At 35.5% G+C, this 27,098-nt stretch overlaps 1 protein-coding gene and 1 non-coding gene across 2 annotated transcripts; both read left to right on the forward strand.

Annotated features, from left to right (window-relative positions):
- Window positions 1-2,278: 2,278 nt before the first annotated feature.
- On the forward strand, window positions 2,279-15,416 carry LOC133874297 (delta(14)-sterol reductase). Its single transcript, XM_062312183.1, has 13 exons — window positions 2,279-2,474; window positions 2,573-2,690; window positions 2,805-2,875; window positions 3,448-3,504; window positions 4,133-4,224; window positions 5,043-5,090; window positions 10,647-10,767; window positions 10,875-10,921; window positions 11,965-12,046; window positions 13,246-13,322; window positions 13,422-13,541; window positions 14,853-14,927; window positions 14,998-15,416. Exons 1-13 carry the CDS (start codon window positions 2,427-2,429, stop codon window positions 15,149-15,151), a joined length of 1,110 nt encoding a protein of 369 aa, XP_062168167.1. The 5' UTR covers window positions 2,279-2,426; the 3' UTR covers window positions 15,152-15,416.
- On the forward strand, window positions 6,085-6,223 carry LOC133874420 (small nucleolar RNA Z247). Its single transcript, XR_009901281.1, has one exon. It is a non-coding gene; the product is annotated as a small nucleolar RNA Z247 (small nucleolar RNA).
- Window positions 15,417-27,098: the final 11,682 nt, after the last annotated feature.

The raw sequence follows: 27,098 nt of genomic DNA on the forward strand, positions 1-27,098 counted from the left end.
ATATTTGAAAAAAAAAAATAATAAGAAAAGAATAACATATATGACAAATAAATCTGAACAAATTGTAAGAGTTTCATAGCAGTGAACTCCTATAACAATACAAACGATGTCATTTTAATGGATTTAATTAAATATATCATATATAAATGAAATGCAGATGTTGTTAACCGCATCCGCATGTACTAAAATCGCTATGCACATATGTGGATAGTAGTTTTTACTAACCACATATGCGGATAGCAGTTGCAGACGGTTATTATTCGCCCACATTCTCACCTCCTAATACTAACAATTGGTATAAAGTTAAATCACATGTTAAAAAAAAAAAAAAACCCTATAAAAGAGAATAAATTAAATCATTTTAATATAGTAGATAGTTAACAAGTAGACCTAAGAACGATCCTAAGGGGATTATTATGTAAACGAGATTTTAAACTCTCAACGCATACAATGTGGGCAGTGAGCTAACTTTGACCTTAACTTTCTTCATCGAAATTAGCTATAAAATTTATGCAAGCCTTGTTTGGCAACTCACTCTTCTCTTCTTCTTTTTTCTATTTCTTTTTTTCTTCTCTAATTTTTTTTTTTTAAAAAAATCAAATTATTTTTTTCACGTTACTAAACAACTTTCTCTGCTTTCTCTCATAAAAAAAAAAATTCAAAATTATTTTAACCGTTATATTACATCAATAAATTATTATTACTATTCCAAAAACAAAAAAAAAAAAAAAACAAAAAATAAGAATGGTTTGTCAAATGCAGTACCCATTAATTGCAGACACTTTCATCTAAGCTCGTCTGGGTGTGCGATTTTTTGAAAAATTACGAATACTGATTGAATTTGTTTTTTGAAATTATGTTTGGATGATTTAAAAAATCTGAAACAAAATTAAAAAAAAATTGGATAAAATCTTAATAGAATTTAAATTTTAAAAAACAATATTTGAAAAAAATTTGAAAAAGTTTGGATACCCAAACATGCACGACTTTTGTGTTGTGATATATGATATATTTAGAATGTTAAAGTCTTACATACACGACTTTGGTTGATGTAACTTTGGATAAAAATATTCAGATTGACAAATTTTATTTAGATGCTTTAAAATGAATATCCATTTCCATCTTTTTCCTGCTATGATTTATAAATCTTGCATGTTTTATATCTACACGACTACACATCTTCAGGTTTCATAGCAACAAATAATAAGTAGATCAAATTTACTCTAAACCTTGAATCTAATCCCATTATAAATTGTGACCTCAAATCCATACTCTAAGAATATTTGTTATTATTTTTCTTCTTTCAATTCGTTTGCAAGGGGCTCATCCAATTGGAATTCAACTTGAACAAGAAAATCTTAATCCAACAAGGAATATCACTCAAATCTCTTAAAATTTCTCCCGCAAAGGAGTTTCTTTATTTCAACGAAATTGAGAGGAACTATTTTATAATTCATATTAGATTTATAAATGTATGTATTGCTTACGCTTTCATATATCATTTAAAATTTGTAAATAATATGACAATATATACATAATTAAGTACTATAAAAATTAATCCAAAGATGAAAGGGTTCTTTTATATCAAAATTCTTATACCTATTCCCTTCGTCTCGGTGGATTGTAGGGAAACGGATCCTCTCCATTTCAGTTGAAATGGAAAGGAGTCGATCCCTTATAAAATAATGGGCAAAATTATCATTTTAATCTTTTGGATAATTTGCCCTTTGTTTTACAAGGGACCGACTCCCCTCCATTTTCAGTTGAAATGGAGATGATTTGTTTGAGGATTGTAGGCCCAAGGAACTAAAATGAAGAGGAGTCAGTCCCTTATAAAATAAGGGGTAAAATTATCATTTTAATTTTTTGGACAATTTTACCCCTTATTTTACAAGGGACCAACTCCTTTCCATTTCAATTGAAATAAAGAGAATCCGTTTGTGGATTGTAGGCCTAAGGTTAGTTATAAAACAATGAATAAAATTATTCAAAAAATTAAAATAACAATTTTATCAATTGTTTTATAACTAACCGCTAAAAATGGAAAGGATCCTTATTCCTCCAATTAAGAGGTGACAAAAAGGCCTGACAACGCATCATGTCATAGCGATCTAGTTTGTTTGGGTGTTGAATTCGAATATTATTCGAATATTCGAATTCAATGTACGAATTACGAGATTTAACTTTGTGAAGTAAAAAAAGAATAAAATATAATTTTTTTTTCTTTTTTAAAAATGAATATTATTCAGCAATACAAACACACGCCAAACAGCCATTTGAAGTTTAGAAAAACCCGACCGGGTACCGATCGGAGCCACAGGCAGCACACAGTCAGTTCCATATAGCACACAGCACTGAGTAGACCCAGCAGTGTGTAGCTCTGCTATTTCTCAGAGGAAAATCATCAAACACAGGATTACAGGAACATGGATCTGGGTTTTCTTCTCCACGCTCTTATTCCCTCATGGAACTCAGTGAGTTCCTTTACTTCGTATCAATCACCAAAAGTTCCTAAAATCCCCTATCGACCCCTTAGTTATCTAATGAATTTCTCATATATTTGGGCCATCAGGTTACTATCTTAGCCTCATTCTTCGCGTACTTGGCCATTGTCGGATCTGTACTACCTGGGAAAGTTGTTCCTGGTGTGATTTTACAGGACAGTAGCCGTCTTCACTATCGCTGCAACGGTCTGTGCTTATATTTATATGCCTTCGGTTCAGTGCATCACATTTTGTTTTGTTTGAGAATTTGAGGCTCAAAATGGTTCTTCTTGGTTTTTTTGTCCTCTTTCCCTAATGAAGGTTTGCTATCGCTTCTTGTGCTGGTTGGGCTTCTTGGGATTGGTGCAAAGATGGATTACATATCACCCACTGTATGTGTTGACTTGCTGTCAACTATTTTTCCATTTTCTTTTTCATTTAAGGCTTGCTTCCGATTTGTTCACGTCTCTTTTAGGACTTTATATATTTGAATAGGCTCTGGAACATGCAGTTGAATTTCCTAGCTTCCCAGAATGGGTAGAAATTCTGAATATGTAGTGCCAAATGAGAAATTTTTGCAGAGCTCTAGATCAAGTTAAAATATTGCTGGAAAAAAAAAAAACAAAAAAAAAACAAAAAAACAAAAACAAAAACCTGTGAAAGAATTAAAAACTTTAATCTCCATATTTTCCCACATGAAATTTATCAGAGTACATCCAGGCAACCAGCATATCTCTAGAAGGTTATGGCAAAACAAAAAGATATATGACTGCTTGACAACCTGATTGTTATTTGGAAGTAGGATGAGCCTAAGATATTCAGAGCCAGACCACATCAGTGGAAATAATTTCTTGTTTTGTTTTTTCTTCTTCCCTGATGCCAGTTAAACAAATATCGAGATTAAAGTAATGCAAGTTTTGACATACTGCAAATATGGATATTAACATTCTAACAATGTTTGCAGGCAATATCAGACAGAGGGCTTGAGCTGCTATCAGCAACTTTTGCATTCAGTTTTCTTGTAAGCTACAATTGAGATTTTTTCTACTCGGTGGTTATTGAGATATAACTTTGTCATTTTCAACTTATCACAAAGCCATGCATCTAAATTGGTGAAGTGCATGCCGACTCTTATGTCTTAACATTATTCTCCAAAATGAAACTTGCCTCATTGAAGCTCAGAAAGTCCATCGTGATAAGCTTTTCTAAAGTTGTTGAACTTTTCTTTTTAAATCTTCAACTGTGTTGGTTCGTCTCTTGTGGAAGATCTTCAGATATATGGGACCATTACAACAACACACACTATTAACCCCGAAGACATTCACTGCTCCAATGTCAAAGATAAACTTATGATTTGATACCAAATTATTCGAATGTGGGAAATCCCTTTGGCACTTGAAGCTATATAGTGCAAAAGAACGGTAGATAATCTTGCTTCATGTTTCAGCATTCAGGATGTCGCTGTATATTTTGTTTATAAACTGATGAATGTTTCATAGTCCTATTTATATGTGATCCCCTTTCAAGACTAGTTTCTGACTGCCAGCTGTGGTTCATACAAGTTTACTATTTGGCCATAAGCTACAGATTTTTCTTTCTTTCTGATCAGTTCATGTATTTGCTAACATTTCTTATATTTTCAATGTTAGGTGACCTTGGTACTCTATGCTGCTGGCTGCAAATCAAGCAATCGGGGTTCTTCCCTGAAACCTCATCTCACAGGGAATCTAATACATGACTGGTACTTGTGCAACCACTTATATCGTGTTCGAAATGATATCCATTTTAGGAGGAATATTAGAATAGGTTCAAGTTTTTTATGTAGGAAATAGAATCTGGGCTACTAATGTACATGAATATTTTCCTGTCCATCATTTTAGCTTTATCTTACCTGCAATGAAAGAAAGTATCTGCATTTTCCCCAGTTAACAAAGACCATATGTTACTAAAAATTGAAGGTATTAATTTTTATGGAGGGATGATAAACCTACAAAACTTATACTCTTATCCTAATCCCAAGCTATAGGATCCTCTACATGGTTATTCAATCTAAATGACTACCTGGTCATTTCAGCCAATGCAGAATAACGCTCCTCCTGAAAGGCTTTGACCCAATTTAGAACTGTTGAGTCCCTTTTTAGCTATAGTAAGTAAAAGTTAAATTACTTAACCAAAAAAAAAAAAAAAAAAAGAAGTAGAGAAAGTTAAATACTATATCTAAGATCAATGGGTTAGGCCGGTTTACCATTCTTCCATAGACTAGTCGTATTATATCATTTTAGTTATATTTAAATAATGAAAACACAAGTAGAGATGCCTCGACACCAACCCTCTGGTATTGCTTGATGAAAAACTGACTAATTGCAACATTTCCCCAATGATTGAGACACATGACCCCCCAAAAAACAAATCAGTGATTGAGAACTTTACACTTGGTTATATATTTCTATTGATCTTTAAATGACAAAGGGTCAATTGTCCAGGTTGTTTGCTTCATCCCTTGGAGAACACATTTTGAGCAATTATCTTGATAGTGCTATCCTTTATGTCATTTAATAGGTGGTTTGGAATTCAGCTGAATCCTCAGTTTTTGGGCATCGACCTCAAGTATGTGATCTGGTTCTCATTTTTTCTGGACATATTCTTCTATGTTTGCAAATAAGAATCTTACTGTATACCTACGACTTTCACTTTTGTTGTGACTTCTATTCTTATTAACACAACTCTAATAACAACTCCAACACAAGACTCCAATTCCACTTATGAGTCTTGTGCGGCACAATACAATCTGAAGACTACTCTTCTCAACCTATCCGAAGTCCTAGTCTGAAGATAGAGTTCTAAGATAAATTGTATTCTAGTTACTTGAGAGCTAAAAAAGTCCTAGGTCAATTATGTATAGGAGTTCTTGTTTATGTTTATCTCTTGTAATACTCCTATATATATATATATATTCAATGAAAGCTCATCTATAGAGCATGGTTTAATAGCCTAATATATTAGTTCTATCATGGTATCTGAGCCAAATCATCGACCAACATCGTGATCCATGGCTTCCGACTCCGAATCTTCTGCCACATTGGCAGCTTCCCATGCTTCACAGCATCCCCCACCACCCGTACAGTCCACTATCGTCTTTTCAGTCCCAAATATGAACCATAACCTCAATATCAAACTCACCAAAGATAACTTAATGGCCTGGCGGACTCAGATTCTTGCGTATATTAAAAGCCAAGACGCTTATGGCTTCCTCGATGGTTCCTCTATACCTCCTGCCCAGACGATTCCGAATCCAAGCCTTGCTGCCGGAGCTCCTACCACCATCGTCAACCCTGACTTCCTCGCCTGGAATCAATGGGATCAGATGATCCTTAGTATTTTGATATCTACACTATCCAAACCTTATGTCGTCCATGCGGTTGGCTCTCCCTCGGCTTCATCTCTCTGGAACACACTGCTCACCGTGTTCGCGTCTCAAGCCCGTGCTTGGGTCATGCAAAATTTCTTCCAACTCGCAACTGTCAAGAAGGGCAACAACTCGATCACCGAGTATTTTCAGACCATAAAGACGCTCAGTGACACCCTTGCTTCCGTCGGACAGCCTCTCAATGATTTTGAGAGTGTTTATTTTCTCCTCAAAGGGCTCGGCTCTGAATACGATCCTTTTGTGACGTCAATTGCAACCAGAGTCGACCCACTGTCCGTTGATGAACTTTATGGCCACCTACTTGCTCACGAGATGCGACTGGAACAACAAATCCCGAGCATTGATGTTCACCCACCTGCTACAAACATCACCACCCGCAATTCAAGTTTTCGCAGTCGAGGTTTTCGTGGTCGTGGCGGTCATCCTTACAACCGGGGACATGGGTCTTTCAACAGCAACAGAGGATGCGGTTCCTATTTCTCCACAGATGCAGCATCTTCTCGACCTACTTGCCAAATTTGTGGCAAGCCCGGACACACAACAGTCCATTGCTACTACCGACAGGACCAACCTGAGTCATCTTAACAGCCCGAATCGTACCAGCCATCAAATCCCCAAGGTTATTACTCCACACCCGTACTGCCAGCTGAAGAACTTTGGTATCCTGACACCGGTGCAACTCACCATCTCACCGGCCATCTTCAGAATCTCAACTTAGCTCAAGAGGAGTACCACGGCCAGGACCAAATCTGCATAGGGGATGGAACAGGTTTGAATATTTCTCATACTAGTACTGCTTCTCTTCTTTTGTCTCGTCAAAAGTTCATCTTACATCAAATTCTTCATATCCCTTCTATTTGTAAAAATCTTTTGTCCGTTAGAAAATTTGCCCTTGACAATTCAGTTTTCTTTGAATTTCACTCTTCTTATTTTTTGATCAAGGACAAACAAACCAGGCTTCTTCTTCATCATGGGCACCTTAAAGATGGCCTCTATCAATTGCTTCCTTCTCCCTCTAGTTTGTCGTTGCCGTCACTAAATCAAGCTCTTGTTGGTGAACGCACCACTCCGGCCTCTTGGCACAAGCGCTTAGGTCATCTAGCTTTTCACACCGTTCAACGTGTTGTGTCCTGTCTCAGTTTAAACTTCCTGTTATTTCCAATAAGGCAGATCCTTTTTGCTCAGCTTGTGCTCAAGTAAAGGGACATCAACTGCCATTTTATCCCTCTATTTCTAAAGTTTGAAAGCCTTTACAATTAATTCATTTTGATGTATAGGGACCATCCCCAACTATTTCAGTCAATGGAAATCGATATTATGTTTTATTTATTGATGTTTTCACTAGATATACATGAGTTTTTCCTATTCAAGAAAAATCTGATGTCATGCCCACCGTTCTTCAATTTCAAGTCATGGTTGAACGTCTACTTAATCATAAAATTATAAGTGTTCAATCTGACTGGAGTGGTGAGTATCGTAATCTTCATACATATTTTCAATCTGTTGGTATTACTCATCGTCTCTCTTGTCCTCATACACATCAACAACAAGGATGTGTTGAACGTAAACACAGACATCTTATTGATACCACATTGGCATTGCCCACTGACAACCATCTTCCCCAAAAATACTGAGATGAAGCTTGTCTTACATCATGCTATCTCATTAATCGCATGCCAACTCCATTGTTACAAAATCAATCTCCCTTTGAAAAACTTTTCCGTACAACACCTGACTACGCTTTCCTAAAAATCTTCGGGTGTGCTTGCTATCCAAATCTTTGTCCCTATAACTCTCACAAATTTTCTCCTCACTCAAAGGAATGTGTCTTTCTCGGGTATAGCCAAAATCACAAAGGTTGTAAATGTCTCCATCTAGAATCTGACCGGATGTACATCTCTAGAGATGTCATCTTTCATGAAGACCAGTTTTCCTTTTCCACAGTCTCTCCTATTCCCGAATCTTCAAGTGTTTCTCTTCCTATTGTGCTTCCTCCATCATTGTTTCCTCCTCCTTCTACCACTATATGTCCCCCGGATTCTCCTTCTATTTTATCTTCTTCTTCTTCTCACTCCCCGTCCTCCCCTGATTCTTCCAATAATTCTTTAGCAGTTTCCAGTATGCCTTGTTCCACTTCCTATGCAGATCAACCTCCTACTTGAGTATATTCTATGAGAACTCAGTCAATGAACATCATTGTGCAGCAACGACAACTCACAGATGGTCGAATTCGGTATCCAGCTCCTCAAGCTTTAGTGGCAGCATCTTCTCCCGCCAATCTTGAACCAACATGCTACTCCAATGCTGTCCCTATTCCAGAATGGCAAAAGGCTATGCAAACCGAGATCAATGCACTTCTTCAAAATCAGACTGGTCACTTGTTCCTTCCTATCCTTCTCAAAACATTGTGGTATGCAAGTGGGTGTTTAAGCTTAAAAGAAAGGCTGATGATTCCATTGAAAGACATAAAGCTCGTCTTGTTGCAAAGGGTTTTCATCAATAGGCCGAGGTGGATTATGGAGAGACCTACAACCCAGTAGTGAAGCCTACTACGATCCGGACTGATATAGTCTATTGAGCCTTACTCTTCCACAAAAGGCACCTTAAGGGAAAAGGTTTGCTCAAGGCTTATAAAGCCCACAAATTAGGCATACCTTCTTGGCAATGTGGGACTCTTAACACGCCCCTTTATGTGTGGCACTATTGTCCAAACACGTGTACAACGGGAGTGAATGCCAAACATTATTCAAGACCTTGAAACTCTGATACCATGATAAAGTCTATTGAGTCTTACTCTTCCACAAAAGACATATTAAAGGAAGAGGTTTGCTCAAGGCTTATAAAGCCCACAACTCAGGCATATCTCCTTGGCAATGTGAGACTCTTAACACGGATAGTCCTATCTCTTGCTTATTCTGCTGGCTGTCTCATGAAGCAAATTGATATCCAGAATGCTTTTCTCCATGGGTTCCTTTTTGAAGATGTTTATGGTGCAACCACCAGGTTTTGTTTACCCTACTTTTTCTAAACATGTTTGCAAGCTTCAAAAGGCTATCTATGGCCTCAAACAGGCCCCAAGAGCCTGGTTTTCAAGACTTAGTGACAAGCTCCTTCAACTTGGCTTTGTGGGTTCTAAAGCTGACACTTCTCTCTTTATTTATCACACCAAGACTATTACTATGTATCTTCTTATCTATGTTGATGATATCATCATCACCGCGTCAGATCAAGCAACTATTACCGAACTTTTACAGCTTCTTAGTGCAGATTTTACTGTCAAAGACTTAGGCAATCTTCATTATTTTCTTGGTGTGTAAGTGATCAAGCTCAATTCTAGTCTTCTACTTTCTCAACATCGTTATATCATGGACCTCTTGAAGAAAACAAATATGCATGAAGCAAAACCAATCACCTCTCCAATGGCTTCTTCATCTACTCTCTCGGCTTTTACAGGTGATCCAATAAAAGATCCATCTCTCTACCGTAGTACAGTTGGATCCTTACAGTATCTCTCTCTCACTCGGCCAGATCTCAGTTATGCAATCAACCGTGTGTGTCAATTCATGCATCGGCCTCTCAAACCTCATTGGCAAGCTGTTAAAAGAATTCTTCGATACTTGAAGCATACGGTTTCTCATGGTGTTCTTCTTCATCACAACTCTTCTAATACTTTACAAGCATATTCCGATGCGGACTGGGCTGGATGTCCCAATGATCGTCGCTCTACAAGTGCCTACTGTGTTTATCTTGGTTCCAATTTAATTTCTTGGAGCTCATGCAAACAACCGACTGTTTCAAGATCATCTACTGAGGCTGAATATAAAGCTGTTGCCAATACTACAACTGAACTACTTTGGATTCGTGCACTTCTTCAAGAACTTGGAATCACTCACTCAACTCCACAAACTCTTTGGTGTGACAATATTGGTGCCACTTACATGTCGGTTAATCCGGTTTTTCATGCTCGCACGAAACATGTGGAAATTGATTTCCACTTTGTCCGTGACCGTGTGGCTGATAAATCTTTGGTTGTTCGTTTTGTTCCCACTTCATATCAGATTGCAAACGTTCTTACAAAGCCGCTAGTTTCTGCCAAGTTTTATCACTTTTGTTACAAGCTCAACGTGTGATCTCCCCCATTGATCTTGAAGGAGGGTATTAACACAACTCCAATAACAACTCCAACACAAGACTCCAATTCCACTTATGAGTCTTGTGCGGCACAATACAATCTGAAGACTGTTGAGAAGAGTTCTAAACCTATCCGGAGTCCTAGTCTGAAGATTGAGTTATAAGATAAATTGTATTCTAGTTAGTTGAGAGCTAAAGAAGTCCTAGATCAATTATGTATAGGAGTTCTTGTTTATGTTTATCTCTTGCAATACTTCTATATATATATTCAATGAAAGCTCATCTATAGAGCATGGTTTAACAGCCTAATATATTAGTTCTATCAATTCTCCACATACAATGGTTCTCTGTCTTTCCGGTGCACTCAAGGATTGGGCCTCTTTTCTTTTCTTGCAAGCATGTCACTACATGATTCCTGATCGGTTCATGATAAAATTTCAATTTAATCTCCTTGTCAACATCATGAGTAGGATGACTTAATTTATTTGGCATTATCATTACTGGTCAGCCTAACCTTTTAGGATACTGATGGATTTGATGATGTATTATAATCTGACATTGTTATAGTCTACATATTTATTTTAACATGATGAATTCCCCTGTAGATTTTTCTTTGTCAGAGCTGGAATGATGGGCTGGCTACTTATCAACCTATCAGTTCTAGCAAGAAGTATTCAAGATGCCACTGTGAGCCGATCGATGATTCTGTACCAGCTTTTCTGTGCGGTAATCTTGTGATGCTATGCAATACTTTATTAATATTTTTTTTCCAATTCCTTTTATTTCGACATTATATGTAGTTGCTGAATATTCTTTTTACATCTTTGTTCCAGTTATACATCCTAGACTACTTTGTTTATGAGGAGTACATGACCTCCACGTAAGTGTAGTACCATGCCTCTGCAGCAAGTTCATTCCACAATGTAGTTTTCTCCTGTGTCAAATATTGGCTCACTATAATTTGACTTCATTTGCTCGTCCTTTTCTGATTGTAATGTGCCCCAAATAAATCTGATCATAAATCAAAAGCAGGAATTGCCATCCTTGACTGTGGTTCCGAATACTCTTGTTGTTCTCGCAGACAACATGTCATTATTATTAAGGTGAAACACAAGTTGTAGTTATGGTGCGATGTGGGTTACACAAAACACGTTATTACTACTGAAATTTCTACTGGATCAGATCCTCTCTTTAACTCAAAGTAGATTATAACTAAGAGTTTTCCATGTGGTTAACTTTTAGCTGCTGAAACTTTGTCAATAAATGAGCATGAGTTGAATGTAGTGGCAATATGAGGCAATGAGAGATCAGCAGGGAAAATTTCCCATACACTGCAGTGGTGATCAAACCCTAACCTATTGTAGTGCCACCTTGTATGGGTGCCTCCATTTGTTTTGCTGGCATGTCCAGAAACTTCTATTTGATGTTTACTCCAGAAGTTAAGCAACCTAGGATTTACCTTTGAAAATTATCTAATTCGAGTGCAGACATAATGTCTAAAGCCAAGATTGAACCTGTAAATACTTAGTTCAACCCACCTTGTGTGTGTCCTTAGTGGTTCATTTGAGATTTTATCAGGATATGGATTTTTCCTGGTCTGGGCTTTATTTTACCCCTTTTATGTCCTAAAGTTGTTAAGTGCATCAAATTTTTTTTTTTTTTTTGCTTAAGTTAAGTGCATCATTTGAACACTATAGTTAACTCTTTCCATGATATGGTTGTCATTTTTTCTTATGCACCTTTGTACATTCTTTATTTATTTTTATTTTTTTGTTTCTATTAAAACCTAATATTTATATACTCAGTTGTCTCCCTGCATTTTCTGTCGTATTTTAAATGAACTATTTTAAAGATATTAATTTGGTATTCATATATCATTTACTTCACATATCTAACCGTTGCATATGTGATTGTCTTTTATAGATGGGACATAATTGCTGAAAGGTTGGGCTTCATGTTGGTCTTTGGAGATCTAGTGTGGATTCCGTTCACTTTTAGCATTCAGGCATGTGAACATGAACTAAAGCTATAAGTTAATATGAAAGATTGTTTTTTAGTTCATGATTGGCCATTGTTAAAACTACCAAGCATAAGACTCAAAATTCTACATGAGAATGGTTCATTTCCATTTGTTGATCAAATCCTAACCTAGGTCTTTCATATGGTTTTCATCACCTCAATGTCCAAGCCCTACACAACTCTTGTAAGCATGATTTGTCTAGTGATGAATGGTCCAGCATCCATTTGACAGTTGTAAAAGTTCTCTCTTTCTTTTTACAATATATTGATAGAGGAATTGTACTCAACTGTTTAAGAGTCTTAAAGTTCTCTTAACTGTTAAAGAGGAATTGTACAACATCGTTTGGAGGTACTTAAATTTCTTTCTTTATACCATGGGTCTCTGTGAACATATTTTTTTTAGTAAATTTGTGTACATGGGTGGACCCGCTACCCAAGAGAGAGAATTATGTTGCTTTTCTGGTTTTTTTTTTTTACTTCTCTCTAATCACCCTGTTGCCTTCTGGTTTGCACTCAAATTTTAAGACGCATTCTATAGCTGTTAAAATATATACGAATGCTGGGCACTTAAGTGGTAAGTGCAACTTAGGAACAGAAACTGAAGAACGGGAACATAAATGTAAAGGGATAGGAGTTTGACTGTAACTTAAAACAAAGTAAAAAAGAAAATCAGTTGCTTAATTATTGGTATCAAAATGGGCCAAACCTTGTTCCACAGTCTTAAATATTGGGTTCAAGTGAATTCCAGTCGAGTGAATGGTGTCAAGAATGTGGCTTTTACTCCTAAGTTCTCAAAAAAAGTGGAACAGTCTTACTGTTTGCATCATACATACTAAACACAACGAAATTTCAACCTAGTAAGACTGTACTCAATGGACTGGGTTTAATGCTGCTTTGAACTGGCTCTTTATAGTTATTTGACATCTTCTTTTGTAATTAAGGCTCTTCTTATAACTCAAGTCTTTTTGTTTTCTTTAAAGTGGTTGTTTTGCTTCATCGTGCAAGATCACCAGTAGTAAATCCCACACACCTAAGAAGCATATACTTTATTTTATTTCTATGCAAGTTTTAAGTACACAACCACTTTTGCACACATTCACAGCTTCATCAGATGCAGCTGTAATCATGAAGATCATTTAAATATTACTTGTTTGTATGTACCAACCATCTTTGCTTTTGTTATAGGGTTGGTGGCTTTTGAGTAACAAGCCAGAGCTTACGACTGCTGCTGTAATAGCCAATTGCTTTGTTTTTCTGATCGGGTAACTTTCTTTTGATGTATGTTAGGGACTTGGGAACTCTAACCTGAATTTTGTTTTTAATGAACAATTACTAAAATTGCACTCCTTATAACCGGGCAGGTATCTGGTATTTAGAGGAGCTAACAAGCAAAAACACGTATTCAAAAAGAATCCCAAGGCGCTCATATGGGGTCAACCTCCAAAGGTCATTGGGGGGAAGTTGCTTGCTTCCGGCTTTTGGTAAGACTACTGTTTGATCAAATCTCTTGTCATTCATCATCATGATTATCATCGTCATTTTTATTGTCATACATTCCAATTAATAGAAATAAAAATTATTGAAAATAAATGAAAAGTTCTTTGAATGATTTGATGAATTTGTAATTTTTAGATTGATGAGGTCTAACCACTTATCAAAAAAAAAAAAAAAAGTTCTACCCAGAATTTTGAAATGGGGACAATAACTGACCTCTCAATAAGCATAATCCATAATCAGTCTGTAAACCGATTTGGAAAACCTAAGGTGAATATGAGTAGAAATCATCTATTCCCTAATATGCTTTGGTTGGAGGAGCATCTCAGGGAATGTGCCTGGATATGACCTGATGACTGAACCTTGTTATAGGCATATTATGAATATTTAAGTGGATGGTTTTAATGGCGATTTGTTTCTCTATACAGTAAGGCAGTGATTCTCAGCTACAACCCTGAGCTTCTATTGGATTGTTTCAGATTGTATGTTGTGTGCCTAACTGCCTATTGCTCCATATAATGATTCGTAGCTTCTGATTGCGACTCTTACCAGTCCATCAATATCACAGCAAATAAGTGCAACCTCCAAGCTAATCTTTGCCCCTTGTTTATGTTCTGTAGTGGGGTTGAAAGAGGGGGTGAAGGGTTTTGTTTGTTTTGATTAACCATAACCATAAATCAAGTTAAAAAAACTGTCGTCTATTCATAGCTAGTTTAGACCCATAAGTAGTGACTGATAAAGGATTCCTCGAAAAGTTAAGGATTAGTAATCCTTTTAAGAAATCGAATCCATTCGATATTATCTTATACATACGCGAGGAGGATAATAAAAAAAGGAAGAAGGCTAGCTCTTTTTTCTTTTATAACTTAGGAGCCGTGTGAGATGAAAGTGTCACCATTGTCTCTGATGTGTGGTATCACTTTTAGCTAGAAGGTGGCTAACTATCTTTAAAGCTCAGTCCTCCTTTGTTCCACCCCTCAGTGTACAGGAGAGGAGGGAGGTACAAAGAAGAGTATTGCGCATCACATGACACCAAATACTACGCTATTGTATAATCTTTTAAGAGTAACGTTACACCTACAAGTCTTTTACAACTTGTTGACCCATGTCAGCATGTGATTGTAGCGACATCATCCACTAAATTTTTTTAACACCCTCCAATCACATATTGACATGTGTCAACAAGTTGTAAAAGACTTATAGGTCTAGCATTTTTCATCTTTTAAATGGCATCATGGACATTTCCGTGATGCTTCATCTCTTAAATGTTCCTGACATTGCAATTATTCATTTTACAGGGGAGTTGCAAGGCACTGTAATTACCTTGGGGACTTGTTACTGGCTCTATCCTTCAGTTTACCTTGTGGGATAATGTACTTCCTGATTCCTTTGTGGTATTTCTTTAGTAAAGGATTCCATTCTGATATTTATTTCATTTTGCAGTTCCCCTATTCCATACTTTTACCCCATTTATCTTCTTATTCTGCTGATTTGGAGAGAAAGGAGGGATGAAGCTCGCTGTGCCATGAAGTACAAAGAAGTCTGGGCAGAATACTGTAAACTTGTTCCATGGAGAATATTGCCTTACTTCTATTAGGCAATTAGGCGTTGTATTGGCCGTATAACTGGAAGATTCAAGCTGGTGATCTCTTTGTTTCATTGAGGTGTGATCCCCAATTTAATTGAGCTATTTCTTGGGGTTAGACCTCTGGCCTTCTTGTTTGTATTTTGTTGAATTCTTCCTGGGTTAATGATCGGCCTTGGGGGCCAAAAACGCTGCAATTATGTAGGTATTGTTATGCCCCAAAAATTGAGTATATTTCCCTCTATTTTTTTGGGCACAAAAATGGCATTCTGCACCATGACATTTGAGCCTTTTGGGCCTTTTGGGCCGAAAATTGGGTATATTTCCCCTCACATTTGAGGACAAAAACGTCATTGTACAATATCTATAATGACTGTTATGCCCCGAAAATACTTCCTGCAACTTTTTTGGGGCAAAACTGACATTCTGGATTATGTGTAGAAAATTATATATACTCTACTAATATCTCACGCTGGCAAGGTAGGGTGTAGGAGCATATGGATTGATTAAAAAAATAAAAATAAAAAAATCTAATAGTTACTAAACCTTGTCACATCAATATAATGAGATATTTGTAAAATATTAGTATGTTATATGGTATTACTCTTATGCATAATGATGTTTTTGCTCCCGAAAAATCTCACTCTGAAATATATGTAATGATTGTTATGCCCCGAAAATTGGGTATACTTTTGGCAATTCTTGGGAGAAAAACCATTATTCGGATTGAAAAATACTAGTCAGACAACTTTTTTATAATTTATTGGCACGTGTTAGCATGTGATTGAAGGTCAAATTTTTTTTTTTTTTTTTTTTCGTGGCTGATCTCGTAGTGACATGTTAATAAGTTGTAAAAAGAGTTGTAAAGGTAACACTACACTTTTAGATTGGATAACGCATAAAGACGGTTTTGCCCTCATTTAGGGACGAAAACGTCATTCTACAATATGTGTAATGACTGTTATGACCCCAAAAAAAGGAGAAGACGACTTTTGTTTGTCCGAAGAGCTACTAGCCTAGTAGCAAAGCAATCAGTGAAACTCATTGGGCTCCATAAGATCCTATCAGGGCCCATTGCATTGTGCTTTTTATCTCTTGATGACTGGATTGACGGCAAAGGAGCTAGTGGTTGACTTCCCAGTCAATGCATCCAAGGGTCCGCCATGCATGCTTGACCGCACTTGCATTATTATTATTTATTTATTTATTTAGCGGTGGTTGCTTGGTAGTTGAGGAAGCTTTTTCATAATTTCATTTGCTTTGTTTTGCGCATTTGTCAAATGCCGAGACAAAATGAGTAAGGGAGGTGGTGAGGGTGCCAGCTTTTATCATCTTTCTCTCTTTCTAAAGTTTTGTCTATAGCTACTGGTCCTGCATTGTGCAGTAAAAGAAGCAACCATTGTATCTAGAGGGGAGAGAGATTAGATCCTATTAAATTATTTATTTAAATTTAAAGGAATTCAAACAAGTGATTGTGAGAGACTATTTATGAAACTTATCTGACCGGATAAGTGATTAGACAGTCTAATTTTTATCCGGTCATGTGAGTCCCATAAATAGTCTCTTACAATCATTTACTCGAATTCTCTCAAATTCAAACAGATAATTTAAGAGAATCTTAATCTAGAAAGAGATGAGGATTTCCTGCATTTAGGTGTTCAAATTGTTAACAATTAAAATAACTACATAACTTGATTACAGGGCTACCCGAAACAAGTGAGGAATAAGTAGACCTCGCAGCTCCTCTCCTCTATTTGAAGAGGAAGTTGTCTAAATTATTAGTAATTCAAACATTTTAAATGCATAAAATCCGAATGAGAGAGAGCCCTGATGGCTTACTTACAAAAAAAGAACAAAAAAAGAAAAGAAAATTGCCGGTCTTGATGGATGTACAATAATTGAGTGGTCCCTTCAATAATACATATCATATGACAAAGGGAGATGGGATAGTTGTGGGCTCAAATGGAGCCATGAAGGGACGCAGATTTCCTTTAATCTCTAACCAGAAGAGGATGAAACAAGTAAAATTGTAGGGAAATTGTGAGAAATTAAGGGCTCCTTGTCTAAAAACAGGAGAGCTCCGCCCGAGTAGGAAGATTCTTTAATAGGGTTCCTACTCGGACGGAAAAGCTTATTTTTATAAATTAATTCTGTCAAAAAAATAAAAAAGAAGCAAGAATAATAAGAAGGATTATTCCAATTATAAGAATTTCCGATTTCAAATTGAGGGCTGCACGCATTTAGATCAGGCATTGTTTGGTTACTTAGAAGAACTTCAAGAGATTCAAACAATGCACACGTTCCTCCGGCCAAATAGATGATGTTCAAGCGGCCGGGAAGTCTATTTCTTCCTCTTCTCTTTTATATATATATTATTTTATTATTTTTTTTTATACTATCTCGTTTTGAAGAGGGACCTTTTTCTCACTGTTGCATGAAACTGAGTGCCATTACCATATGACCGTCAAATTATTATACCAAAACTTTTGTGAAGGAGATGTTTGTGTCTTCTTGTTTCATTGCTAGTGGGTTCGAGTTCCAAGTAGGCCAGTTGTTTTGTTGTCGAATTTCTGTTTTTTTTTTTTTTTGCAAATTGTTTTATATGAACCAAAGAAAGAAAGTGCATATATGGAGACGGGATTTGATTCATACACAACACCATCACAACAACCACACAACAACCCCTCACATGAGGGTGGGCCCCAGTGTGTGGGATCCACTCTCATGTGAGGAGTTGTTGTGTGATTGTTGTGTTGGTGTTGTAAATTTAACATTTTCCTATGGAGACGGTGAGGTATTCGACAAGACTTCCGTCGTGGGTTGTTGGGCGACGGAATAGTGAGTTGGAGTTTTAATCGGTTCAGATGAGTATCGGAGATCGGTGACTGGTGCCTTCGTCGGTACTAAATGACCAAAATTGGATGTGGTCGATCTCGACAGTAGGCGGTGATTTATGGTTCGTTTGGGTGTTTGATTTTTAAAATTAGAATTGAATTTTTATTTCATTTGTGAATTTTAAGGTAAAAAAAAAAATGTATTTGGATAATGAGTAGAATTTAAATTCTTTGTGTTTGGGTGTATGGATTTTAGAGATCGAAAAGTAGTGTTTTTTAATGGTAAGAAATGATTGGAGATATGAAAAGTTGTGTATAATGATTGGTGTTATGAAAAGTAGTGTGAAATAATTAAAGATTGAAATAATAATTATTTATTATAAAAAAATATTAAAATCTATTATTTAATTTAAATAATTATTATTTGTGTTTAGTGGGTATACTGTGCTGAAGGACGTGTGGGACCCACAAGAAATCATGGTAAGTTTTGAAAAATGGCTAAATTCCGAATTGGATTCAAACACCCGGTTGAATCCATTAGGGTTTCAAATGAATATCAAAGATCAGTGGTCTTGCCTAAAATGAGATTTAGGGTTTCAAATGAATTGTTGATAATCGAGGGAATTTTTATTTTTTTTAATAAAACAGTGCGTTTTCATGCTTTTACCCCAACCTTCGGGACATTTCATTCATTTTATTTGGCTTGGTTGCACGTGCTGACGGGTTCCATCCAAAGTTGACGGCCCAAACCGACCTAAGGACCCACTCAGAGTAAAATGGTAGTTCATAAAATCGAGCTATATTGAGTTAAAGCTTGCGAGTGTAAATGCAATTAGGGGTAAGTTGGAGGTAAAGTACACGTGCGTGTGTATATATATACTTTTTTTTCCTAATTGGAAAAAAAGGAGCCTAAACAATGAGAAATTATAGGCGCTATCTTAACTTATATTATAGCATGACTCAGTCCCATGTCACTCCCATCATAACATCATTAAAATTCAAAGGAGCGTGATCATGTACACAAGCTTTCTTATTTGTTAGGACGGGAGACTTTGGAGCCTCTCTAAGTCTGTCTTTTCCCATCCTAAAAGCAGGCTATATAAGCTCAGAGGGTGATAATCAAATGGCCGGTCAAAGGTCTTTTCTAGTCTCGTGCACCACGGGGCATAATTCTTGAATGGAAAGGATGCGTGAGTTATACTATAGTGTACTCACTTTCAGAAAGAAGAGCCTCAAGCATCATAATATCATATCCAGTACTGCCCATATGCATGTATACTTTCTCTTCTGATCTTTTCACTACGTCTACATATACATAAAACTGGAGAGAGAGAGAGAGAGAGAGAGAGAGAGAGAGAGAGCATTGTTCTTATGCACAGCAGGCAGGCTAGGTGCACTTGTCAAACTTTTCATAATGGCGACTTTTTCTTATTCCCATGATGTAAAAAGCAAAAATGATTCCTTCATTGACATGTAAAATTATCCACTTATACTCTTGCTTTCTTCTTCAGCTTTTAATAAAATATTTATCGATCTGCTCAGGAAAAAAGTATATTTATCTAATACAAAAGTGGAATTATGTGTATATATATATACATATAGAAGCAAACTCGATCACCAAATATTCGCTCAGAACAGGAAAAAGAAAAATAATAAAAACCACTTAACATTCACGTAATCCCCATTAATTAAGCCTCGTCGTGTCAATCACTGATCTCAGAACAACCACACGTTTTCCCGATGAATCTTTTCCATTGATTTAATCCAATGTTTAAGTGGTTGCACAAAAGAGCGTCCGAGGCAATCAACAGAAAAGAATTAAATAAGGAAAATATTATTTGTGTACATCTTTATGCACATTTCTTACATACACTATTGGACCAGACATATGAATAAAGACAACGTACAGTTGTTTTGAATTCTATTTGTTATTCTCATGCATTATTTTCCCAATTTTCATATAATATATTGATTATGTAACTCTTCTAATTTTTAGAAAGTTACATATTGCTTATGTAATAATTGTATTCGTGGCCTTATTCAACTATAAATATGTTATTTTATTGTAAAATTTCAATCAAGTGAAAAAGAAGAAAGATATAACTAAGAAAATGCTTTACTGTGTAGATGAAAGCTATAGGTCAAACCACTTTGATTTTGTGTCTCTCTTCATTGTTTTTGTCTCTTTCTTCAATTATATGATTTTACACGATATCAAAGCCTTAGGCGACAATTTTTCTAAACACAAATTTTCCTCGGTCATTCTTATTTTCGCTCATTCTGCAATGGTTGAAACACAACCAAAAGTACATCTTCATCTGAGAGCAATGATTCATAGAATCATTTCTCATTATGTTCATCACTCGGATAGTCCAATCATGGTACGTGCTTATTGCACCTCTTCTTGAGGCTCTTCTTTACGTGCCAAAAACAAATTACTAGATTTTGTATATGACACTTTGATGAAGCCAACTTCACCTAATGATCTTCCTCAATGGGAAAGATGCAATGATCTTGCCAATTCATTGATTATCAATTCTATTATGGGTGAAATTCATAGCAGTATTTTAAATGCTGACCAAAAAAGTCACTGTTGTTCAAGTCCCAGCCATAATCAACCAAAGAAGCCGATGTCTATGGTTCAGCCAAAGTAGCCGATGTTCTAATTCAGGCTACAGTAGCCATTATTTTCTTCAGCCCTTTGATGTTCAAGATCAAACTTCAACGTACTTACATGATCTACCGTTAGTTTGCCGCCCCGGGGGGGGGGGGGGGGGGGGGGGGAGTATTGAGACATTAAGACAACGTACAATTAATAGTTGTTTTGAATTACATTTGTAACTCTCATGCATTACTCTCATCATTCTCATATGTTATATATTGATCATGTAACTCTTTTAATTCTCGTAAGTTACATATTGATTATGTAATTATTGTATTCATGGCCTTATTCAACTATAAATAAGTCATTTTATTATACAACTAAGAAAAATGCTTTATTGTGTGGATGTAAGGCATAGGGTGAACCACCTTGATTTAATTTGTCTCTCTTTCTTATTCTCATATCTTTCATAAATTATGTCATCTTACATACACCTCCCACTTGTATTGTTGATTGTTGAATTAAAATTAACAAATTTGACATTTATGATACAAATGGAAAGTGTATATGCATGAAAAAATATACGAACACTAATTTATTTAAAAATAGTTTATATTTTTTACTTGAAAATGCGATGTCTTAGAAATTAAATTTATCTACCAATTAAAAGATAATTTTAGTGCTGACTTTTGTTGGTCAACTCCAAGAAATTTTGCCACCATCTATTCAATAATTTGAAGATCGATGATCGCTAACATCTTGACTTAGATGGTCCACTTCCACACTTGATATTAATTTGATAATACATGCATATATGACTACGAATATCTAAATCTTATATGATAAGAGACAACATGGGACCGGGACTCCGGACCGGTCCATAACTTTTTAGTTGACTCACTCAAATCATTAATAATTCTATATAGCTTATAAAAGAACAAAAGTTTCAAAGATGGCCTCCCTGCCCCTGTTCTGTCCCTGTATATATAATATAGCACTCAAATCATTGACATGTTTGAGGCAGTGGACCATGGATTTGGCAAAGGTCCGGTTTGCTCATGTTCTCACAATAAAATGAGAAAAACACGGGCAATTCATGCTGTCAATTTTGTCGATGGATATAATCTTTTTATCCTTTTGGAGGTGATGGGCAATGCTCCAAAAATGTACTAATTTTATATTTTAAATTGTTTGCTAATATTTTTATTTTAAAAATAATAATAATAATAAATTGTTACAAACAAAAGCTAAATTTTTTAGAGAACTTTTATAAGTTTTGGACTGTTCATTTTAATCGAGCCCATCAGTGTCACAACCCGATCATATGGACATGAGCACTCCTAATGACTTCCATTTCCTTCTTTTCATCTTTTGTCTTTCATTCTTGTACAGTGTCGCACTTTACACAAATCCATCATTTTTTTAATTGTATCTTTCTCTCCCTTCCCTTTTTCCAACACTTTGAGACCGTACACAAATCCATCATTTTTTAATTGTATCTTTCTATCCCTTTCTCTTTTTCCAACACTTTTCTCAAGTTTTCCCATGTGTCTATGTTGTTTCTCGCCCACTCTAGCCTTTTTTTTTTTCTTTTTTGGCAAGTGAGTCTACCAGAACGGTAGGAAAAGAATTTTTAAGTTAGTAAAAAAAATTATAGATACGATATAAAGTATAAAAAATTTATATAGGAAAATAAAAAAAAAATTATATTGTAGTGAATTTTTTTATTTAAATAGTAATAAAAAATTATTGATATGATATAAAAAATAAAAAAAAAATTAAAATATTTTGATGTTGATTTTTTTAAAAAATGTAAAAATAAAATTGAAATTTTTTGTGTTGCATCATGGTGAACCTTTTTTTTTAGTGACATCATGGTGAACTTTTTTTTTGGTTTGTGTTTCATGGGTCTTTCTTTTGGGAACAGGATCCTCTCTGGTTAAGGAACTAGAGAGGATCCTGTTGCCGATAATGATTTTTGTTTCATGCATTTGTTTTTGTGGGATTTTTTTTTTTAATTTTTTTTTTTATGATGATTCATGTTTCGTGTTTCGTTGTTTGTTTTTCAGTGGATTCGAGGTCTTCTGGCGGATTTGTGTTGTTGAGGAGGTCTCCGGTGACGGTGCCACCTGATGCCAGTCTCGATTTGTGCTTCTGGTTTATGATGTTTTATTTCGTTTTTTTAGTATTTTCTCACAGTTTGTCTTTGTGATGCTTAAAAGTTACTGGACTATTTGTTGGCCTAGGTGCTAGATCTACCCTCTTCTATTTGTGAGTTGTACTTTAAATGTAAAGAGCGGCTCATTGTTGTCTCTGTAATGATTTGTATTGTTCAGGTTGCTGTTTCAAATCAGATTTATTTGGCTTAGGATATTGGGGTCTTGAACCTCTTGTTTTTGTCCTTGTCCTGGGACTTTATTCATTAATATATGATGGCATATGCCATTTGTTCCAAAAAAAAAAAAAATATGGAAGAAGTTTCCTGTTGTTGAAATTAGGTGAAGGTCGACTCGGTTGACGCTGATTTTGGTTTTGTCATGTTTGGGTTTCAAGCCTTCCTAGCCGCATGGGTGTTTGAGAACAAGTTTATTTTGCTTTTTTATTTGCTTGAGTTTCGGTAAAGAAAGATAAAAATAAAGAAATAATATTTAAATAATATAGAGAAATAATAAATAATCAGATGTATGGTGTATTTTAAAACTCATTAGTTAAATTATATAAAGTGAATTTGATTAGCTATTTTGTATAAAAATATACATAAGCCATTGGGACACTCACAATGGTTAATTTATGTAAATTTTTATGTAAAATGGCTAACCAAAATCCACTTTTGCTAATTTAGCTAATCACTTTTCAAGACCTTACTTCAGCAGCTTATCTAAACTCTTTCTCTATTTTATTAAAATAATTAATTTTAGAATATTTTATTCACTTTAATTAAAAACTCATCTCTACCAAAAAAAAAAAAACCCAAATAAAACTCTCATCTCTAGCAGCATAATGACCGCCCTATTCTCCATCATCACCAACACAGTATCACCGAAAAACCATCATAAGAAACCAAATAATAATTATGAATCACAGGACTTAAGAAACAGTAGTCATTTTTAAGGATTGAAGAAGTTATGAGTCAAATATCACTCCAAACTGAAAAGCTCTGCAAAATAAATGTATTTTGCTAGATAAAATAAACCAGCAGTACATTGGCTTTATATACAGGATATGAACCCCTCCCTTTTCCGTTATATTATATTGTATTTTTTCTACTATCCTTTTTTTTAAAACGTACTTTTTTCTTTTTTCATACGGTCATATTTTACAATGATCGTTTCATTAAAATTGTCATTTTTCTAACACAATAATTTTTTTAACGGTCATTTTTCTAACCATCATTAAAGTTCACTACTATTTTGCTCCCTACTATAGAAAGAATTGCAATTCTTGAATTGTTTATACTGTAATGACCAAATTCGATTAAAACTAATATCATCAATGAAATTGAAAAAAACTGTAAATGCCAATACGGGGTTTTTTTTTTTGTGAATAAGTAAAAAATAATTACTAATTAATTATAATCACAAGCAATTATGAGAAAAGAAGGAAAATAAATAATCATAATAATAAAAAAAATTAAAAAAAAAAAAAGATGCATTTGTGAATAGTCCAAGACAAATCTATTTTATATTTTTAATAAATAATTAGATGAAAGACTTTTTTATAATTTTGCCTTTTCTAATTAAAAGTATGGAAAATTGCACCGTTGGTCCCTGTGGTATGCCATAATTATTTTTTACTCCCTATGGTTTAAAAAATTACTGGGAGGTCCTCGTGGTAGACAATAATTACAAATCGATCCCTGGCGTCAAATTCTGTTAAATTTTTTAACAGATTCTGTCAAATGCCACGTCAGCGACACGTGTCGCCATCTTATGGCGACACGTGTCCATCTTAATAAAAAAAATATAAATTTATTAAAAAATAAATAAAAATACTTTAAAAAAAAAAATCAAAAATCAAAAAAAAAAAAAACTGAACGGTTGGCCACCCATTTAGGGGTGGCCTGGCCGCTCCCAGCCACTGGGGGTGGCCGCGCGCCACCCCCAGAGGCCGCAGGGGGTGGCCTTCGGGCCCCCCTTGGAAGATTTGGGGGTGGCGCACAGCCACCCCAGTGGCCTGGGGGTGGCCGCGCGCCACCCCGGAGTTGTCTGGGGGTGGCGCGCGGCCACCCCCAGTTGCTTGGGGTGGCCATCGGGCCACCCCCTGTGGCTTGGGGGTGGCCGCGCGCCACCCCCTGCGGCCTCTGGGGGTGGCGCCGCCACCCCCAGTGGCTGGGGGCGGCCAGGCCACCCCCAAATGGGTGGCTAACCGTTCAGTTTTTTTTTTTTTTTTTTAAAAAAGTATTTTTATTTTTTTTTAATAAATTTATATTTTTTTATTAAGATGGACACATGTCGCCGTAAGATGATGACACGTGTCACTGACGTGGCATTTGACGGAATCTGTTAAAAAATTTAACAGAATTTGACGCCAGGGATCGATTTGTAATTATTGCATACCACAAGGATCTCTCAGTAATTTTTTAAACCACAGGGAGTAAAAAATAATTATGGAATACCACAGAGACCAACGGTGCAATTTTCCCTTAAAAGTAAGAAATACATAATCCATCAGAATACTGTTTGCGGCAAAAAAAATTGAAATAAGAGAGAAAAACAAATGGTTGAAATATCAATGTTCGCATGCCAAAACTTATATAACGTCACATCGTATCATTGGTAGAATGAGATGATTGGCTTTTTAAAATTAATATTTATCTTTTTCAATCTTCTAAAAGGGAGCATTGGGAACCTGTCAGGATCGGAATTTTCAGTAAAAAGACATTTTTATTTCATAATCATTTATAATATTGATGTGGTAGTCTTAATTAATTATTAAAATTAATTAATGTCATATTTATATACGGAATGATTATTTAATTAAAAAAATAAATAATTTTTATTATGAATAAAAGATGTAAAATATAATAGCTTAAAATTAAAGTATATCATAAGGATCTAACACTTACAATAAACATTACTATTGCCCATAAGCCATAGGGAATTAATTGAGAAGAATAGCTATTCTTCCATTTAAGGAATGGGCATTCCCACATAAGTGATGAGAATGGCTATTTCATTATACATTCTTCAATTTTCAATAAAAATTAGGGTTAAATACATCTTTGCCCTCTATAGTTTAAAAATTTTATTTTTTGCCATTCAATTTTCATTTTTTCCATATGTGATATCTATACTATGCGAAAAGATGGAGATAGTACATGCGTTAATTTTTCTGTTCAAAACTGATGGATTTCCATGTCAGCGACACATGGCGTCATTGAAATTGCAACACCTAGCTACACAATTTTTTTTCTTTTTTTTTTTTTAAAATTTTAAGCCTTTTTTTTAAAGAAAAAAATTTTAAAAAAAAAAAAAAAATTTAGGGGTGGCTCCATTTGGCCTAGGGGTGGTTCGGCCACCCCCGTGGCCCATGGGAGTGGTTCGGCCACCCTATGGGCCAAAGTGAAAAAAAATAAAATAAAAATAAAAAATAAAGGGGGTTTTGGATCATGAGGGTGGCTAAACCACCCCTATGAGCTACGGGGGTGGCTCAGCCACCTTTAATTTTTTTTATTATTATTTTTTTTTTTAAAAAAAAAAAAAAAGGCGTAGAGTTTTAAAAAGAAGGAAAAAAAAAAGTGTAGCCACATGTCACAATTTCAATGGTGACACGTGTCACTAACGTGAAAATTCATTAATTTTGGACGGAAAAATTGACTCAAGTACCATCTCTGTCTTTTCGCATAACACATGTACTACGTATGAAAAAAAATGAAAACTGATGGGGCAAAAAATAAAGTTTTTAAACCACAGGGGTCTGTAAAGTATTTAACCCTAAAAATTATTCATTTTTCTAATAGATTAATGCTCCATTTTTTTTGGGCGTAAAATGGTTTCTGTAAAATGATTTCTGCATTTTTCAATGTTTGGTAGGAGCGAAAATAATGGTCAACCGAAAAATGATTTCCGTTTGACCAAAAATGCTTAGTAAATTTCAGAAAATGATTTACGCTTTTTAAAAGCGTAAATCATTTTCCGTATATGGCAGATGCAGTTGACCCTCTTTTAAACGACGCAGTCGACCTTTACATTCAAGCAATCGACTATTGCCAGATCCAACAAGCTAGATTTCGACATTGGTCAGTGCCGGAATTTGAAAAATTATGTCAGAATCTGGAGAACGGCCGGATTCCCGGCAATCTGGCCGGAATCCTGGACGGATCCGGCCAATTTGGCCGGGATCCTCCAAGAACAGCAAGATCCCGGGCAGCTAGCCGGGATCTGGCCAGGACGACATGTAATACTCGAAAAATATCATGCTTAGGTTAATAATATCATAAGATAATAATATGTACATGTACGTGTACATAGGTATAAGACTTAGTCATTTTTAGTTATAGAGTAAATAGAATTGTGAATGTGTG

Source organism: Alnus glutinosa, chromosome 7 (assembly GCF_958979055.1).
Source record: "Alnus glutinosa chromosome 7, dhAlnGlut1.1, whole genome shotgun sequence".
In the NCBI taxonomy this organism is placed as follows: Eukaryota; Viridiplantae; Streptophyta; class Magnoliopsida; order Fagales; family Betulaceae; genus Alnus; species Alnus glutinosa.